This window comes from Danio rerio, chromosome 22 (genome assembly GCF_049306965.1).
Source record: "Danio rerio strain Tuebingen ecotype United States chromosome 22, GRCz12tu, whole genome shotgun sequence".
NCBI lineage: Eukaryota > Metazoa > Chordata > Actinopteri > Cypriniformes > Danionidae > Danio > Danio rerio.
Window position 1 is genome coordinate 27,181,096 of NC_133197.1, and position 21,237 is coordinate 27,202,332.

General features: G+C 31.5%; 1 protein-coding gene across 3 annotated transcripts in view; it reads left to right on the forward strand.

The window, feature by feature from the left end:
• The first annotated feature begins 4,214 nt into the window (after positions 1-4,214).
• Positions 4,215-21,237, forward strand: part of capn2l (calpain 2, (m/II) large subunit, like) — a 30,045-nt gene continuing 13,022 nt past the window's right edge. For all 3 annotated transcript variants that reach the window (XR_012398059.1, XM_073937739.1, XM_073937740.1), the window contains exons 1-7: positions 4,215-4,486; positions 9,763-9,832; positions 12,137-12,255; positions 14,230-14,363; positions 15,604-15,772; positions 17,440-17,523; positions 17,602-17,687. Coding sequence is in view for 2 of the 3 variants with exons in the window: in XM_073937739.1 (XP_073793840.1) it covers positions 4,250-4,486; positions 9,763-9,832; positions 12,137-12,255; positions 14,230-14,363; positions 15,604-15,772; positions 17,440-17,523; positions 17,602-17,687 (899 nt within the window). In the remaining variant the exon portion in view is untranslated. The remainder of the gene's footprint in view (positions 4,487-9,762; positions 9,833-12,136; positions 12,256-14,229; positions 14,364-15,603; positions 15,773-17,439; positions 17,524-17,601; positions 17,688-21,237) is intronic.

Consider the following 21,237-nt stretch of genomic DNA (forward strand, 5'->3'; position numbering starts at 1 on the left):
TACTGTTTGTACCCCTATGTACTGTTGGGGATGTTTTCATTCACTCTAGGCTGGTTTTGTGTCTTCATTTGGCCATAACTTTTTTTGTGTATCAGGGAGCAGAATGATTTTTGGTGATAAATCTTATTGTGACACATATTTTGAGAAATTCTTTTTGAAAAAACTCAACGATACTCTCTGGGTAAATTTACTATCCTTTATTATGTTAGTGATGAAACAATCCACTGAATTAAACTGCTGTAAAAATGCATCAGATTTTTAGCATAAATCTGATAATCAACCTCAGTTCTGATCAAAACTACTAAAATGTTTTTAAAAATTACAGGATTTTAACTCTTTACTTGCCAAATTCATAAATGATGCCACTGATTCGGTGAAAAAAAATTCTGTGTTTTCTACATAAAAATTAATTGTGGACTTTTTATTTTACGTTTTATCATGTCTTGGACAATCGCTTTTGATGCATCGTTTTTAATTAATTTTCTTTTTTTTTCTTTTACTAATTTACTGTTGGTGGCTGTTTTAGCCCCATTGACTTCCATTATAACCTCTTTGTTTAATTACAATTCCTTGACACCATATAATCATGCAGTTTTGATTGTTGGTGGTTTCTTTCTGTTGGGAAGAGGTCAAGTCTGTAATTTTGTCTGTTAATCATCAGATGGCACCATTAACCCTTTAGATAGGCCATGTGCAAAAAAAAAAAAAGCTTAGTTTCTGGATTTTATATGGAGTATAACAGCAAGTTAAAGTGTGTTTATGTGTGTCTGAGTGTGTGAGTGTGACAATTTTTGTGAATTTGCCAATTAAAAAGTTAAAAATCATGTAATCTTCTAAACAATTTAGTAGTCTTTTTATGGTAAAGTCTGCTGAAACCCTGAGCCTATACAAAAAGGGAATTGTTTGTTTTTCTTTAATCACTATATTCTCTAAAGATTAGACTAAAGAATGAAATTCTCAAAAATAAGACAACAACACAGATTACCTTGGCCATGCATATTGTATTTTGTAGCAGTTTTTTTGGAGATGGCTCTTTCATTTTGTTGCATTTTGTTTGCTGCTTTTCCTCAGGTCATGTCTGTTTGTTCATTTTTAAAAAAACTAAAGCTCTGAATATAATTTATGTTAGTCAATTTAATACAATTAATTAATCTAGTTAAAGTTTTTGTTGTTATTGTTGCCAAATCTTATACAGGAAACAGGGAGATGAAATATAGTTAACATCTCATACAAATAATACAGAGACAATGAAACAACTACAACAGCAAAACATCCATGTTAAAGTCTTTTTAATATTATTATTATTTTATTTATTCTTTGATAACATAAAAAAACCTACACAGGAAAACGGCAGTGAAAGTGACAATATTGATAGTAACTTAACAGAGCAAATTAGGTTTAATATAAATGATAATATGAATACAGTAAAAAAGAAATAAAATAGTAATAAAAATACAGTAATCATAAGGAAAGACATGCATCAGTGATGTTTTCAAAATAATTAGGATTCGTTCATTTTCTTTTCGGCTTAATCCCTTTATTAGGGGTCATCACAGCGGAATGAACCGCCAACTTATCCAGCATATGTTTTACACAGCGGATGCCCTTCAAGCTGTAACACATCACAGGCAAACATCCATACAATTTCATTCACACACATAGACTACAGACAATTCAGACTACCCAATTCACCTATACTGCATGTTTTTGGACTTGTGGGGGAAACCGGAGCACCCGGAGGAAACCCACGCAAACACGGGGAGAACATGCAAACTCCACACAGAAATGCCTACAGTGCCAGCCGAGACTCAAACCAGCGACCTTCTTGCTGTAAGGTGAAAGCGCTACCCACTGCGCCACCGCATCACCATAACTATCATAATATTCCAAAAATCTATCACTTTTCTTGTTTTTAACCAGTCTAAGAGATTTATACATCAATTTTAATTATAAAAAATATGAAAAGAAAGCAGCAAATTTGAGAATTGTTATATACCAATAAAATATTTCCCAAACAAAATTAAGAAATTAATAGTTTTTTGGTATATTAGTTTTACACTTATAGTAACAAATAATATCTTGAAATGGAAAGGGACTGGAAGAAACTATGTAATTACCTATATGAAGATATATAGGCTATCCATGTTAAAGTCTTTTTATTTCACTTTTTTCTGCATTTGTAAATTGCAATTAAAAGAAAACAGGCATCAAAATCAAAAGTTTCAAAGATAACTAAAATAAATTCAAGTACAAAAATTAATAAAAAAATATATCATAATAACCTAAAATAGATATAGAGCTTGTACATTTTTTTTTACATCTTTAAGACACTTAAAAAAAAAAGAGTTCTCTTCCACGTTAAAGTCTTTATTACATTCATTCATTGATTCATTTCCTTTTCGGCTTAGTTCCTTTATTAATCTGGGGTCGCCACAGCGGATTGAACCGCCAACTTATCCAGCACGTTTTTATGCAGCTGATGCCCTTCCAGCCGCAACCCATCTCTGGGAAACATCCATCCACACACACTCATTCACACAAAGACTCATACACTACAAACAATTTAGCCTACCCAATTTACCTGTACCGCATGTCTTTGGACTGTGGGGGAAACCAGAGCACCCGAAGGAAACCCAAGCGGACTCAGGGAGAACATGCAAACTCCACACAGAAATGCCAAGCCGACCCAGCCAAGGCTTGAACCTGCGACCCAGCGATCTTCTTGCTGTGAGGCAGCAATACTACCTACTGTGCCACTGCGTTGCTGTCTTTAAATATATTTTTAAATTAGTTATAGCAGAATTTAACAAGAACATGCAAACTGCAATAATAATAATAATAATAATAATAATAATAATAATACCTAAAACAATGTATACAAAAATAAAATAAAATAAAATACCATCCCCTAAAGTTTTTTTTTTTTGCATCTGAATGTTTTGTTCTTTTATTAATTTATTTTTTATTGTAAATATGTACAAATTTAGTAAAAGAATATACATCTCACAACAATTATGAACAAATAAAACTAAATAAAAATGAGAGAAATTATATTAGTTATACAATCAAAGTATATGTCTTGACATGTATATGGTATTTTCCTATTAATATTCCATCTTCTCAAAGTCTTTTTAATTTTTATTTTTTTGCTTATGTATTATAATTTTTTTTTTACATTTATTATATAACAGAATGAAACATGATTATTTTAAAATAAATATATTTAGATTATTTACAATGGTGCTAATAAAGAGATGAAAAAAAGATAAGCAATAAAAAAACGGAAATCAAACAAAAATTAAAGAGATATCAATAGGTCATCTAATCTGAGAATATATATGTAATAGAAAAGAAATTGGGAGTGAAGAGGGTAAAAAATTATGATAGCAGCAATTTAGAGATTTAATAAATTAAGTTTATACATATTAAAGGTTGTGCAAATATGTTTTGAGTGCTTTCTTGTTAAGTCAATCTGGAATTGTAAGTATTTTTAAATCTCTTTTAGAAATGCTATAAATAATGGCCGTCTCCTTAAAGTCTTTTTTTTTTTTTATAAACTTTTATTTAGAAAAGAAAAAATGTACAATATTAATCAGGAAGTAATCTGTAGAAGACTGGAACACAAGAATATACAATTACAAAGTCATAAGAACAATAAAAAAAAGTAATAAAAAGAAAACAAAATAAAGGAGAAGTACAAAATTAAATTAAATGAAAAATTACAGAAAGCATTAATTACTAACACACTGAAAGCATTACATTTTCATTATTATTATTTCATTATTATTTTGTTATATTTTTTATTAACTTGCAGAATTTTTTGTTTGACAGACGTATACCTTTAAGCAAGGAATCAAAATAAAAAAAATGGGCAGTTGAGGGGAGGATTTAAGAAATTTTCGTTTGTGGATAAAGAATTTTGCATATAATGTAAAGAAGTTAATATATATATATATATATATATATATATATATATATATATATATATATATATATATATATATATATATATATATATATATATATATATATATATATATATATATATATATAWATATTCTTCATTTTTATTCTTGGGACTAGAATAATACCAAATGATATCTTTCAAATTAAAAATATGTATCCTTAAAGTCTTATTAAAATCAAAACATAAAATGACGTCACCCCTGACTACGCCCTCTGCTTTTAACGCCGTGTATTTTGAGGTGAGGCGCGCCGCGCGTTCACTGTTTGACGGACACTCGCAGAGATGTCAGGAATCGCTACAAAACTCCAAAAGAACCGGGCTCGAGCGGCGGGCATCGGTACCAACGCTCAAGCTGCCAAATTCCTCAACCAGGACTACGAAGCCCTCAAACGAGAGTGTCTGGAGTCCGGACGCCTGTTTCAGGATGGCATGTTTGAAGCCAATGTGTCTGCCCTTGGGTTTAAGGAACTGGGACCAAACTCGTCTAAAGTGCGAGGGGTTGAGTGGCTGAGACCCAAAGTAAGCATGAGACAACCCTTTCATTTATTAATAAACAATATTTAATCATATTTCATCAACAGTTACATATAATATAGATGTATAGAGATATATTTAGATATAACTGATGAAATATGATATAAATATGATAAAATGTTACACAAATAACTTAAAATAATACAATATATGCATATTACTTTCAATACTATTTAATAAATATTATATAAATATACTTAATTGAATCATTAAATATAGTTAATTTAAGCTAATAATTACATTGAAGTTGTGCTCTAAGTTTGTTATTATTATTATTTTTTATTAAAGGAGTTTATATAAATATAATTTAATAATACATTAAATTTTAATTGAGTCTATCTCCAGTGTATTTCCTGATGTTTTGACCTGAACATTGCTAATTAATCTGTGTTCAATAAAGAAAGGTTTATTATTCATTTATATTACAATAACCAGAGGGTTGAAGCAGTTGACTAAACGATGATATTAGTGCAAAAAACAAATAAAATGATTTTAGGAAAAAGTCTAAATCATCTTTATGTAGTGATGAAATGGTTAAACTTTGGAGTAAAGAGTTGAAAAATGTGGAATACAAATAAATAATCTATTTTTTTTCATCATGAATTAGATTGTTTTTATTGTGCATTCATTGCTTTAATTTAGCAATATTTACATGGACATTTCCCTAATTTGCATAGTAGCTTTAACCCTCATTTTTAAAGCACTAAGGTAAACACATGCACATTCAAACAGAATGTAGTTTTGCTTTTTTCTACCTCTTTTTTTAGCATTTCTTGCTGAAGGCCTTCATACCTTTCTCAACTTGTTAGGTTAGTCATAACTGACCATTAGTTTCTTGTGTCTGGGTGTGTTCGCCAACATTTTTGAAATTTACTTATGTGTTGATTTTTTTTTTCATTTACTTGTGTATTTTAATTACTTACATATTTACTTGCGTATTTATTTATTTACTTATGCATTTATTTATTTATTTACTTACATATTTATTCATTTATTTACTTATGTATTTATATTTTTATATATTTATTTATTTAATTATGCATGTATTTATTTATTTACTTATGCATTTATTTATTTATTTATTTACTTAAGTTTTTACTTACGTATTTACTTATGTATTTATTTACTTATGTATTTATTTACTCACGTATTTATTTACTCATGTATTTATTTATTGATTTACTTATGCATTTATTTATTCATTTATTTACTTGCATATTTATTCAAGTGTTTATTTATTTTCTTACGTATCCATTCATTTATTTACTTACATATTTATTTATTTATTTATTTATTTACTTACATATTTATTTATTTATTTATTTATTTATTTATTTATTTATTTATTTACTTACGTATTTATTAACTAATTAATTTATTTATGTACCTACGTATTTATCTGTTTATTTATTTAAATATTTATTAATTTATTTACTTTATTTTTACTTTCGTATTTATTTATTTACTTACTATTTATTAATTAATTAAATACTTTTGCATTTATTTGTTTATTTACTTACATATTTATTTATTTACTTATTTATTTTTTATTTACTTCCATTTTTTGATTTACTATTGCATTTATTTATTTACTTGCATATTTATTAAATTACTTATGTATTTAATTATTTATTATATTATTTATTTATTTGTTTACGTAATTGTTTATTTACTTATGCATTTATTTATTTATTTATTTATTTATTTATTTATTTACTTATTTATTTATTTACTTATGTGTTTATTTATTTACTTACAGTTGAAGTCAGAATTATAAGCCCCCTTATTTATTTTTTCTATGTTTTCTGTTTAATGGAGAGAAGATTTTTTCAACACATTTCTAAACATAATTATTTTATTTTATTAATTAAATAATTGTAATAACTAATCTCTAATAACTTAAGCTAATAATTCTGACTTCAATTGTATGTATTTAATTATTTATTAATTTGTTTATGTATTTATTTATTCACATATTTATTTATTCACATATTTATTTATTTATTTAAATATTTGTTTATGTATGTATTTATTTATTTATTGTGATCAGAAAGATGCACATTTACTGGCAGTCTATCCAACAGTCTCCATGTAATGTGGTTTCAGAAAAACCAATACTGTATGGCTCAGCATTTTCAAATACAATTCAAGCAGACAATAAAGAACAAAACATCCTTCCTCACTAACCATGCAAAGCCATGACTTATTAGTCATAACTCGACAAACCGCTTCTGAGCCGAACAGAGCAGGAAGTTATGGAAAAATACATTCTTTTACTACTGTAAATGTTCTGTGCTTATACTTTGTGAGCATGATAATGCATTCACTCTCACCAGAAGACCTTTTAGAGTCAATTAGAGTAAATATGATCCTTGCTGTGTGGTGTGACTGATGGTTATTTATTGTTCATTTCAGGAGTGCTGTAGCTGGACTCATATTGTTAACTGTATTCTTTTTTTATAACTGTATATTAGGGCTGGGCAATCTATCATTTTAGCATCGATATCGCAATATGCACATTCACATTAATCACATCGGAGGAAGTGTTTCTATGTTGGGAGTGGGACTATGGTTGCAGGAGCCACAGTTCAGCAAGTAAAATATTTTTGGATTCACTGAAGAGTTTGTTTAGCCATAATGAAGTGAAAGTTTGTAATTTGCATGTTTTTTTTAAGGTCAGTGACTATGTAAGCATTCAGGTCTGTGAGTGTAATGTATATAGGCACAAGCAATTGTACTGACTGTGACTTTATTAAAGATGTATTTATGAAAATATTTATACAACGAAGACTATACAGTGTTATTTTACATTTAAATATTACATATCTGTACCTAAAGACTGTGATGTAAAATATTTCACTTCTATCTATCCAATAATATTCCAGAATAATAGTATTCTGCCTGTAGCACTTTGAGTATAAAAAAGCACATTACAAATAAAATGTATTATTATTATTATTATTATTATTATCCCTGTAATCTTCCAGAATAATTTCAATTCTTTTAAATTAATTAATTGCTTCTAAATAGATCTATCTGGTGAAATTGTATTTTTATCGCAATAAAAATTGCAGAAAAACAAAATATTGCAATGTAATTTTTTCCAATATCGTGCAGCCCTAATATATTATATACCGTTGAATTAAAAAATATTAGTCCTCCTGTATTTTTTTATTCTTTTTCAAATATTCCTTTTCGAAAAGCAATGTTTAACAGACTAAGAAAAACATGCACAGTATTTACAATAATATTTTTTCTTCATCTGGGGAAGTCTTATTTCTTTTTAGCTGGGATATAAAGCAGTTTTGAATTTTTTTAAGACAATTTCAAGGTTAATTTTATTACCCCCTTAAGAAAGATTTTTTTCCGGTTTTCTGCAGAACAAACTACTGTTATTCAATAACTCTTCTAATTGATCTAACTTGTCTAGTTACGTAAATACTATTATTGTGCAAAAAAAGTAGAAAAAATATTAGGTAATGTCACCATGGCAAAGACAAAAGAAATTAGGTATTAACCTTTTTTTTTTTTTTTTAATGTGTTAATATTTAAAATTTCACAGGATGGTGACAATATAACGTAAATCCAAGAGAAGAAATGTACGGTAAATTAAATGTTTGCACAAATTTCAGAGTTTCCAGTCTGATCTCATGAGGAAATGTAAGTATATGTTTAGTGGCTAATAGTGGCAGTGGAATTCAAAATACAAGTCGTACAAATTGTATGATTTTTTTTCAAGGAGGCATGGCACCCAACACCACCCCTAAAGAAAATCATACTTAATTGTATGAATGAGATTGAATGGATTCCTACGAATTAGCCACTAAATCATAAAGTTATGAATTTCCAATGAGATTGTGTTGGAGTGTCTGACTGTAATGTAAAAAAATGGCAACTGTATTTTCCAGAACTTTACAGTTAAATACTGTGGAAACTGTAAAGTAATTTTCTACTTTACTATTTTATTATATATCATTATACACCAGTGTTTTGAAGAACTAACACTACACATCATACGGTACCTTTGGTTGTACAGAGAAAAACACCACCATTAGCAGGTGCTCATTCACACAACTACTAAACACACACAAAAATAAGTAAAGCCATAAACATTATATTTCAACATTAGATGTACACAGTAAAGAATATCTGTAAATTTTTCAGTAAAAAAAACAGCAGCTGTGGTTGCCGGAATATAACCGTTTAAAATACGGTAGGAACATAAAAGAAATGGCTACATTTAATAGTAAATTTTACATACAATTGTTTTAAAGTACAACCATTTACACAACTTCAATTTGTTACACAGACAAAAACAACCATAAGTAGGTGTGAATGAGAAAGTCATATGATGAACAGAAAGTGTCTCAGTGCCTTAAAGTTTAAATAAAAATAAACACAATAATAAGCATAATTTATCACAATTAGATGCAACATGAAACTATGATATGCAAAAATCAAGGGGAAAAATCTAAAAAAAAAAACATATAATGACAACAGAAACGCATTAAAAACTGATGTCATGCAGGAATTTCTGGGAAAGTGAATTTGCAGTTATTCACCATATATTTTAAGGAAATTGTTAAACAGGTTATGTTGATTTATTTTTTTTTTATCGTGGCTTTTTTATGTACATAACTAATAAGAAAAAAAAGCCTAAAAAAAGAATCATAGTAGTGTCAACAAAAAGGCATATAAACTGAAGTGTCATGAAGGGGATTCTAAAAATTAATCGCAAATATTAATAAAGCTTACTGTTTACCAGGTTACAGATTTTTACTGTAGTATTTTTCCAGTTTTGTACAGTTCCGTCATTTGTTTACCATTGGCTTCAATCCTGTAATTTGGGTTTTGTAACAAAAAAGTATTATTTTTCATAAATTAACAGGTTAATAAGTCCAAACCAATAAAATAACAGGAATTTGTTATTATTTATTATTTTAGGTATTTTTATAACCTTGTTATTGCACAGTTTTCTCCCTGTTAAGGAAAATATAACTTTAAATTGTAACGTCCAGAAAGAAAACTTCCCACGATGAAAATACAAAATAGTTATATTCCAGCTTTCCATTTTAACAGCTCAATCATTCACCTCTGGTTACTGTAATAATTAATCACTTAAAATCGATTTGCGTTGGATCAGTTGAACTGTATTCAGTTCAAATTTGCAGTCCTCTTACGTGTCCTTTTGCATGTAAAGGGTCATTCGTTTGAGGTAAACCTGTGATTCTTGTTTTTTAATTGTATGTTTTGTCACGCAGCAACTGACGTCCAACCCAACATTCATTAGTGGGGGAGCGACTAGAACAGACATCTGCCAGGGTGCTTTGGGTGAGTCTGTTTGCATAGTCACAAATATTAGCCCATTGTTGAGCTGCTGAAACTTTAGAAATGATGCACACAAAGGACCCTGTATAGAGCTGTCAACCAGGTACGTTAGAGAACAGAATTCCAGTTGTAGAAAATGGAAAAATCTGACCTTTTTTGTGTAGGTTGCAACTCTAAATCCAAACTAACACATCCTGCTAAACCCGCTTTACTCCATACACTCCAAACAAGGGTGTCTAATTATGATCTTCTCTCCTACTCCACAATTTGTTTTACTGTTGACGCCACTGCATGACAAGCAGTTTTAAGATTTTAATCTACACTGTGAAAAATACTGGGTTCCACACAATTCCTTCATGTTTCCCTAACACAAATTGACTAAGTTAACTTAATGTTTGTTTGTTTGTATGTTTGTTTGTTTGTTTGTTTGTTTTTACAAATTTAAGTGGATTAAACATAAAACAATTAGGCTGTCAGAAGGAAAACTTAATAATTGTGTTGTTTCAGCTCATTTTAAATAAGTAGTTTGGACAAGCACCAATAGTCATTTGTGTGATAGAGTGTAGTATCTTTTCCATCAAGTACTAGTGCTTCAGTCTCTACATCTGCTAATAATTTAATGTTAATCCATTACATGTTACATTGTAAAAATGGCCATGATTTTAATGGTAAAAAACTGTAAAAATGCTACAGTACAAATCCGTAACCTGGTTAATGGTATGTTATCTAAATATATACGGCGAATAACCGTAAATTGACTTTCCCAAAATTCTCTGTATGGCACATAACTTTTTTTGCATTTGGTTGACATTAATAGGGATCTTTTTAGTTGTTTCCCCATCAGTTATGTACATTAGAGATTTATGCTACATCTAATGTTGATAAACAATGTTTATTTCATGACTTTAATTTGATGCGTGTTACCATACTGGTGTTTAGCAGCTGTGTGAATGACACTTCTATGTGCTGATACTCTTTTCTGCTTGTGGGAAAAGTTGATTGTGATGAGCATTGGCTCATCATGTAACTTCCTCAACACCACCTGCATGTGGGTGTGCTAACGTGTCTAACTGTGTAACAAAAGATGTGAAGATATATTACCTCTATAAATTAATAAAATACGTTAATTTACCGTAAAACTGAAAAATTACTTTTACGGTTTGTACCGTGTTTTTAATGGTAAACTACTGGTAAACACAGCTGCCGTTTTTTTACCGTAAATTTTACGGATTTATTCTTTACAGTGTAGATACTGATAACTATTAGTACTTAGTCATTAGATACCGGTACATATTCATTATAAATTAACACTTTATATAACGATTATAACGTTCATAACGTTCAGCTGGTTAAATCTACTTTCCTGCAATAGATAAAGAACAATGCACACAATGCTTGTCATTAATCACAATTTATCGCTGGGTCGAGTCCCGGCTGGGTCAGTTGTGTTTCTGAGTTTGCATGTTCACCCCGTGTTCACGTGGGTTTCCTCCGGGTGCTCCGGTTACCCCCACAGTCCAAACACATGCGCTATAGGTGAATTGGGTTAGCTAAATTGTCTGTAGTGTATGTGTGTGAATGAGTGTATTTCCCAGTAATGTGTAAAACATATGCTGGATAAGTTGGCAGTTCATCCCGTATGGCAGAGGATTAAACTGAAAGAAAATGAATGACATACATAAACACTAGCAAAGCATAATGTTCATGGCTTGTAAAATACATGCTGACATCTGGGGAGATAGCATTATAACTATTTGGCATATTATTGGACGATGTGCTTTATTCATGTTACCATTTAGGTTACTGAAATATTTACTCTATTCCTCTTCCTGCTAAACAGCCACTTTCTTTCATGCATTGCAGGGGAAATTGATGAATTAACATGTTGTAAATCCAGCAGCTGTAATTTTTTCACTGGCTATCAATCAGGCTAACAAGACTGCACCAATCACAAATCAATTATTTGATATGCGATGGATGATTGATGTAATCATGTTAGCCTGATTGAGAGCCTGTGAAAAAATTACAGATGCTAGATTTACAACAATTCATCAACTCACACAGTAATAGTATTTAAAACTGTATCTTTTTCAGTATCTGTGAAAGGGTTTATTTGATAGTAATACCTATAAAATGGATAATATATTTAATATAATATAATAATATAATATATAATATAGTATATAATATAATATATATATTGACATGAATTATTCTGTTTTGACTAGCATTTCAATTTTGACTAGTAAATATTGTTGTATGCTATTGTTGAAGTTATCGATGTTTGAGGGATGAACTTTTTTTTAGGTGACTGTTGGCTTCTAGCGGCCATCGCTTCTCTTACTCTCAACCAGGATGTGTTTGCTCGTGTCGTGCCGGCTGGTCAGAGTTTTGATGGCGACTATGCTGGGATATTTCATTTTCAGGTTAATAACCTTCCTTTCACATAAAACCCAACACATAAAATAAAATATAACAAGATGTATGATTTACTTAAATATATTTAAGTAGTCACTACCTATATATATATATATATATATATATATATATATATATATATATGTGTGTGTGTGTGTGTGTGTGTGTGTGTGTGTGTGTGTGTGTGTGTGTGTGTGTGTGTGTGTGTGTGTGTATATGTGTATATATGTGTGTTAATATACTGTATATGTATATATATATGTGTGTGTGTGTGTGTGTGTGTGTGTGTGTGTATATATGTGTATATATGTGTGTTAATATACTGTATATGTGTGTGTGTATGTATGTATTCCCTAATTAGCTTTTAATTATTATTTTGTTTACTTTTTAACCTACTGTTTTAAAAACTATTACTATACTATTACTACTGTAACTACTATTACTATATTATAATTTTATTTGTTTGCATTATTTCATCATTTAAATTAGCTTAATTCCATCAATAATTTATTTAATTAAACTGTTATATACATTTAAGAATGACATTTCTTATAAAAAAAATACAGTTTAAAATGCTTATGTGTCTGCAAACCAGTATTCTGAACCAAATTAGGATTATAGTTTTCTTTGTTTTTACAATAAGATATATTCTTTAATTTTCTCTTTATTTTCATTTTCAGTATGACTGTTGTTGTTAATGCAAAGTTTTCCAATCTTAAGGCTATGATAATAACTATTTTATTTTAGGCTGCTTTTCATTATTTAGCTACATATCTATCTCTAAGAAAACTATTGTACTGTTACAAACATTTTATATTAAATCTATCTACAAACCAATGCCAATTTATCATTATTTAAAGGAACACTCCAGTTAAAAAAATAGACTAATTTTACAACTAAACAGTTAAAACAGTTGAGTGTGAGCATTTTTTAATCAAATCTCCAGGTCTGGCGGGAGCACTTTTAGCTTAGCATAGATCCTTGAGATGGATTAGACCATTAGCATCTAGCTTAAAAATCATCAAAGAATTTCAATTATTTTCCTATTTAAAGCTTGACTCGTACATTGTGTACTAACACAATATGGCTGGGAAATACACTTTCATTCGAATGTAATAATCAAGTAACGTTGCTGCTATACCTGTGTCACGATCACCAGCGATCCAGCCTGTGCAGACGGTAAACACACAGTGTTTTGCATAGAACTACAAATCCGCCATTAAATGGACTACAAGATACAGTCATGCACCACTCACACACCTGGCCCAGATCCCCATCATTGCAGAAAGACACAGCTGAAGCTACTCATAAACTGATTACAGGACTATTTATACAGCACACACACACACACACACACACACACACACTAATGCTGAGTCTTGTAAACTGTATAGTGAACATTACGACGTGGTTTCCTTGCCTTGTCTTGCCGTGTTTTTGACCCTCGCCTTGATTGTTTGTTTACGTTGCCTGCTGCCAGCCTGTACTGACCATCTGCCTGTTATTTGACTACGACTCTGAATTTTCTGTGTACATCTGTTTGCCCGGTGTTGACCATTGCTTGCCTGACCATCCTTCTAATTACCCTGCTTTTGCATTCACACTCCCTGTTGTTAGCATCCCTTCACATTACTAACTGCAACATTAACGATGATATTTTGAAACACATGAAAATAATCCACAGCCTGGTAACTGAAAATTATCTAAACCTTTGCTCTAATACAATTTAATGATTAATGCTATGCTAAAACCACTCTCGCCAGACCTGGAGATCGCATTAAAAAATGGTAAAACTCAACTGTTTATACTGTTCAGTTAAAAAATGAGCCTATATCAGTGTTTCTTTGAGGATGTGTCTTATTATTCAGCTACATATTTCTCTCTTTAAAAAGGACTTTGGAAGTGTTGTTAATCTGCTCGACATTAGTCCGTCAATATGTTTATGTTTTGTGAATGTTCAAACATGTCCCTCGTCTCCTCAGTTCTGGCAGTTTGGTGAATGGGTGGATGTGGTCATTGACGACCGACTGCCGGCCAGAAAAGGAGAGCTGCTATTCGTCCACTCGGCCGAGGGCTCTGAGTTTTGGAGCGCTCTATTAGAAAAAGCCTATGCAAAGTGAGTATTTGCTGATCAGCTAAACAGATTAAATGTCATAGCCTCATGCTCATTTAGCATGGCAAGTGGCTTCCTCAGAAATATTGCGCTTGTTAATCCATCATGTGTCAGTTTCTGATTAAATCAAGAGAATAAATATACTATTGTATGCTCACAGTGTGCTTGAATACAACTACAACTGAAAAATCATAACCATAATGTTTATATCAGTGCCAGATGCTCAGACGGTGATTCATCTTTTATGAATGATTCAAATCTTGAAGTCCAGAGACTGGTGATCCCCATGATTTTGTAAAAGATTAGCTTTAATGCGTGACACAAACAGGGATATTGTGGTTAATGAAAACTAAAATTGTTGGTCAAAAACATTTCCGTTAACTGAAATAAAATAAAGATTTCATAATAAATGAAAAGCTAAAACTTAATAAAGTAGCAAAAACTAACTATAGACACTGACAATTTGCAATTGTTAGTTTTACTTATTTATTCTGGGGTGGAAAATCTGACCTGCAGCTGTTTAGAGAGACACAATTGGATGGCACTTTAACAGCCAAACACTTCAGTCAAGCGCAAGGTTATGTACAAAAACTAAAAAATAAACCGTGTTTCATGTTTTCTTCATCTGCCAAAAAATGTTTAACTAGGCATGTTTGATTACCTTTAAATGAAGATGTTTCATAATTTCATATGTTGCTGTGCAAACAATCTTTAAGCCTGGTTTATACTTCTGCATACTGTTTGTGTTGCTCTGCAATAACACTTCTAAAACGCAAGATGGCAGAAGGTTATGTTTCTCTGTGTATCGAGTTTCTTCACGGGTGTTTTGTTTTTTCTGAACGTTACCTTAATGTACAAGTGGCTCAAACTTGCTCATTTTGTGGCAGGAATCGGCGACTGCGCAACAACTTTAATAATAAGGTAAACACAAAACAACAGTCTCCATCTGGACCTACTTCATGGGACTCCACACTTGTAAACACTCGCTCCAACGGGTTCGCTCAGCTCTCTGTCCCGCCCACACTCTTTAGTGATACCAAGCTGACCAATCACAGAGCTTGTGCTATGTTGCAATGTGTAGTTACATTTTTTGAGAGGTGTGCATCAGCCTCGGTGTCTGCGACCATGTGAAGGCTGCGTATAAATCAGCCTTTAGAATGAATAAACCCAGTGTTACAAACATCACGCCTTAACAAGTATATAAAAACGATAAATAACGATAAATAACATTCCTCGTTCTCAGGCTGAATGGCTGCTATGAAGCTCTTTCTGGCGGCACCACCACTGAAGGTTTTGAGGATTTCACTGGAGGCATCGCTGAGGTTCACGAACTGCCCAAAGCGGGTCCAAACCTCTTCAAAACTATCCAGAAGGCTTTGAGTTGGGGCTCATTGCTGGGCTGCTCCATAGATGTGAGAAATGTCTTATTTATATCGACCTTTGGTAATATGGAGGTGCTGGTGGATGCATGTTTGTGTTTGCACTCTCAAACGTTTCTGTTTAGAGCATCTGTTCACAGGCATGTCTGTTGGTTTTTTTGAACACAATGGCCAATCAGAGGTGTTTGAAAAGTATCTTATTTGCAATTTGTAACAGCATTTCTAAACATAACAGTTAAATAACTGATTTATTTTTGTCATGATGACAGTAAATAATATTTGACTAGGTATTTTTCAAGACACTTCTATACAGCTTAAAGTGACATTTAAAGGCTTAACTAGGTTAATTAGGTTAACTAGGCTGGTTAGGGTAATTAGGCAAGTTATTGTACTGTATAACAATGGTTTGTTTTGTAGACTATCGAAAAATATATAGCTTAAAGGGGCTAATAATTTTGTCCTTAAAATAGTGCTTAAAAATAAAAAAAACTGCTTTTATTCTAGCATAAATAAAACTAATAAGACTTTCTACAGAAGAAAAAAAATATTATCAGACATACTGTGAAACTTTCCTTGCTCTGTTAAACATCATTTGGGAAATATTTAAAAAAGAAAAAAGATTTTAAAGGGGGGCTAATAATTCTGATTTCAACTGTAGATTTTGTCTCTAAAAAGAAAGAATTGGCTTTAAATTGCCTCGACACATCGTTATACTTTTGCATGTTTTGGCTTCTACTGCTGTTTGTCAACATAATCAAAAAAACACATTTACAAAAATCCTGCCTGCCCGCGACACAAACAATCTGAAATGGACATTTTGTTTCTGACACAAAACAAGTAAGAAAGACCAATCAAACCTAATCAGACCTTAAGCCCCGAATTGATTCAAACAAACCATATAGAAATGATAAAAAAATTATTAAATGCAAATTATGATAAAAAAAGACAATGTTTCCTGACGTCAGATGCATTTAAACATGTTGTAGGGGAGTTTTGGGGTATTTTAAAGTACCACGTGATGTGCTGATTAAGTCAGTACCGCTCAAAATGTTTATGAATCTTCTGTTTTTCACAAACAAAGGCGTTTAAATTTTGTATTAAGATGTGTTTTTGTTAATCCAATTACAAGTGGATGATACTAAATACTGGTGTAAAGGGGGTCCAAAATATTTCTAATTTATCCACTTTTGAGCACTTACAGAATACCACATTTAACTAGACACAATCTTGTGGCTGAATAGTACGTAGGTTAGTGTATGCTCCCTTCATTCTTTTTTTTTTCTATCAGGCATTTTTATTCTGCAATAACAACTGCCTGGATGTACTTTATTCTGTACTTAAACTGTGTTCAGTATTGCGATATGTATTGTATTAAATCGTGATTAAATAGTGATTTAACCTTGTTAAGTAGACCAGTGTCAAATACTGTGCAGACATTAGAAGAATAGTAAATAAAGTGCGGAATTAACTCTTGAAACTAACAACTGACAGTGAAGAATACAGTACAGGAAACTGTGGTCACATGTCAAAACAGCATAGTAAATTACACAAACAGAATCTGGGCCTGGTTTAATTGCACAACATTGTTATTAGTATGATTGTGTAACTGGCATCTGGTGTGTTACTGATTTACCGTTTAGTTAAGCAAAACCGGTTTGATGTGTGGATGTAATTTCTGTTTTATTTTCGCTTTGCTTTAGATCACAAGCTCATCTGACTCAGAGGCCATTACTAGTCAGAAACTGGTGAAAGGACACGCCTACTCGGTTACAGGAGCTGAGGAGGTCAGTGCTGGCTACAAATTGGTTTGCATGTGAAGTGCAGTTTAACATATGATTAATTGTTAACTGGTGTCTGCACAGGTTGAATACAGGGGTGACTTAACCAAACTGATTCGCATCAGGAACCCCTGGGGGCAGGTGGAGTGGACGGGACCCTGGAGTGATGGGTGGGTAACCTGTTTTTTAGGATATAACTACATATTTCATGTCTGACTATTAGGGGTGTAATGGTTTATAAAAGTATGTTTTTAATACAGTACAATCTTTAGGTTCTTTGTGTAAAAATATTGGTAACTCTTTGGTTTGAGTAACAAGTCACACAATATACGACCTGTTTATCAGCACTTACAATGTATGATCTCATTTTAAAACCCTAATCATACCCAATGCTCAAACCCAACTGCTACCTTACTACATTGTAAAGAATATCTGTAGATTAGCAGTTTTCTATATTTTGTGTTTCATGTTTTTATTTTTCTCCATTTATTTATGGTTTTGAATTGCATTATGGGACTTTGATCTTTTTCCCAACAACTTTTAAGCTTGAAAAGTGTGAAAAAGTGACTTTTATGAAAATTTTTAATAGTTTAAAGTGACATATTGTCTGGGTTGGTGTTACAGTATACAGCATATTATGCTACAAAAACCTTGTAATAAACTGCCAGTGCATTGTCTGTTATTTTACAGACTTATTTCTCTATACATTATTTCTTAAACATTATGTTATTTCTGTAATGATGGGTCAGATGAAGAGGGATCCATTTGCAGCGTCTTTTTCAAAGTGACGACAGACAGACAAACAGAGTGTTGATTAACAGCAGACAGTGACAAATGACAACACTCTTTCAAAGTCGGATGACAAGTAGGTAGGCGGCAACAGTGGATAAACGACGAGACAGACGATGGGTCAAGGCAGGCAGCATAGAATTACAAAAGTAAACAATCAAGAGTCTGGGCAGGGAACGAAAGAATTGTTAATCAGGTAATCAGTCCAAATCGCAAATATGGTCTACCTGAAAAAAAATCTTGTCATCGACCCCAGTTGTAAGAGCAACAAATAATAACTTGACTTAATTGATCACTTGGAAATGTGGCAGAAGGTAGATTTTTCAGATGAATCATTTGCTGAACTGCATCCCAATCATCACAAATACTGCAGAAGACCAACTGGAACCCGCATGGACGCAAGACTCTCACAGAAATCAGTCAAGTTTGGTGAAGGTAAAATCATGATTACATTCAGTATGGGGGTATGCAAGAGATCTGAAGAGTTGATGGCAACATCAACAGCCTGAGGTATCAAGACATTTGTACTGCCCATTACATTACAAACCACTGGAGAGGGTAAATTCGAGAATAGCGCTCCTTCTCATACCTCCACAACAAAGTTCCTGAAAGCAAAGAAAGTGCTCCAGGATTGGCCAGCCCAGTCACCAGACATGAACATTACTAAGCATGTCTGGGGTAAGATGGAGAAGGCATTGAAGATGAATCCAAAGAATCTTGATGATCTCTGGGAGTCCTGCAAGAACACTTTCTTTGCCATTCAAGATGACTTTATTATTAAGTTATTTGCGTCATTGCAGAGATGTATGTATGCAGTTGTCTGAGCTCATGGGAGTCATACAAAATATTAATTATTTTTCCACTGCACCATGATTTTATATTCTATACTGTAAATTATTTTTGTTAAGTGACAAGACTTTTGTCTAAGCAAAGTCAACTTACTGTCATAATTAAACAATTCAAAATCAAGGCATGATCATATTTTATTTAGGTAAAATAAGCATGATCTAGAGGCCTTTGTCTTTCATATTAGCCACTTTTGATACCAAATGATCAACTAGGAGTCAAGTTATTATTTGCTGTTCCTAAAAATCAGACAAGACGTTTGTCAGGCAGTGCATAAACAGTCAAGACTTAGCAAGGAGTGAATGGAAAACTGGGCTTATGTGGACTTATTAAGTCCAAGTTGACTTGTGGGAAATGGAGTTGGTATAGTTCAGAATTCTAGCGAACGGGACCTCTGGTGGTCAGTGAGAGGATATCAATAAAAGTCACTGTTAAAACTACAGTGTTGAATTTTCATCATCAACAATCAAAAGAGCAGAGATCAAACTCCCATAATTTAATTAACAACCTTAAATAAACAGAAAACGTGTAAAATCACAAAATATGGGAACTGTTAATAAACAGATATTTTCAATAGTGCAACTATTAATAAGCTGCTAAGTTGTAGTTTATTGAGATAAAAGTCTTAGTTAATGGTTTGTTAATAAATCTGTAAAATTACCAAAATGACAATACTGGTAAATTAAAAAATGTGCTGCTTACACTGGGGATGACAGTATGTAATTTTCCAGAAAAGCCACCAAAATAGTGGTAAATTCTGACATCATTAACCATCAATTGCCTATTAACATCTCCGCTTTTATTATAAAGATGAAGAAGGGGTTGGTTCACAGTAGCTTAAAACACAATGAGTGATTTGTCAGGTGGTGTTGTAGAGATGCACCTCACCCACGCTTGGCTCAGATGTTGTCTTGGAGAATGAGCTGAACTGTTGTGGAAACCCTGTTTAATCCTCTGAGGTGTATAAATGCCCTCAGGTGTAGGAAGGTGTTCAGTTTATCCGCCCTCTTCGTCATGCTGTGAACTACTAACGGACTCAATAAAGAGCTTCCTGTTTTGTGTGAAAAAATAAACAGCATCAGTAATTGTATATATTTCTTGTGCAAAGATCCAACTTAAAATGATGTGAACTTTTGTTTCATAAAGGGTTAAACATTAATTGAAAGGTTTTAGTTATGATACTATATTAAATAATTTATTTATACATTTATTTAATATTTAATTAAAAAGTATGAATACATTTTTATTTGTTTGTTTTAATCAAATGTTGGACAGTTTAGTTATGTTTAATTCAATATTTTATATTGTTTGATTTATAGAAAGCATGTTTATTCATGTTAAAATATTATTTTAATGACATTAGTTTGATTGTTTATTTTTATTTGTTACAACCTGTTAGTCTAGGGTAAAAGGAACAACATTTAAAGGTGTGGTAATTTTACAATGTGATGGCGTAAGCAAAAGACATGGACAACTGAACTGCCAACAAAAGTGATTTAATGTACAAAAGGGAAAACCATAATATGATTGATAAACAGTTGAAGTCAGAATTATTAGCCCCCTTATTAATTTTTTTCCTCAATTTCTGTTTAATGGAGAGAATATTTTTTTAACACATTTCTCTACACAATAGTTTAATAACTCATAATAACTGATTTATTTTATCTTTGTCATGATGACAGTAAATAATATTTGACTAGATATTTTTCAAGACACTTCTATACAGCTTAAAGTGACATTTAAAGGCTTAACTAGGTTAATGAGGTTAACTAGGCAGGTTATGGTAATTGGGCAAGTTATTGTATAATGATAGTTTGTTCTGTAGACTATTTTAAAAAATTATAACCTAAAGGGGCTAATAATTTTGTCCTTAAAATGGTGTTTAAAAAACTTAAACGGCTTTTATTCTAGCGGAAATAAAATAAATAAGCATTTCTCCAGAAGAAAAAATATTATCAGACATACTGTAAAAATTTCCTTGCTCTGTTATACATCATTTGGGAGGGCTAGTAATTCTGACTTCAACTGTATATATATATATATATATATATATATATATATATATATATATATATATATATATAT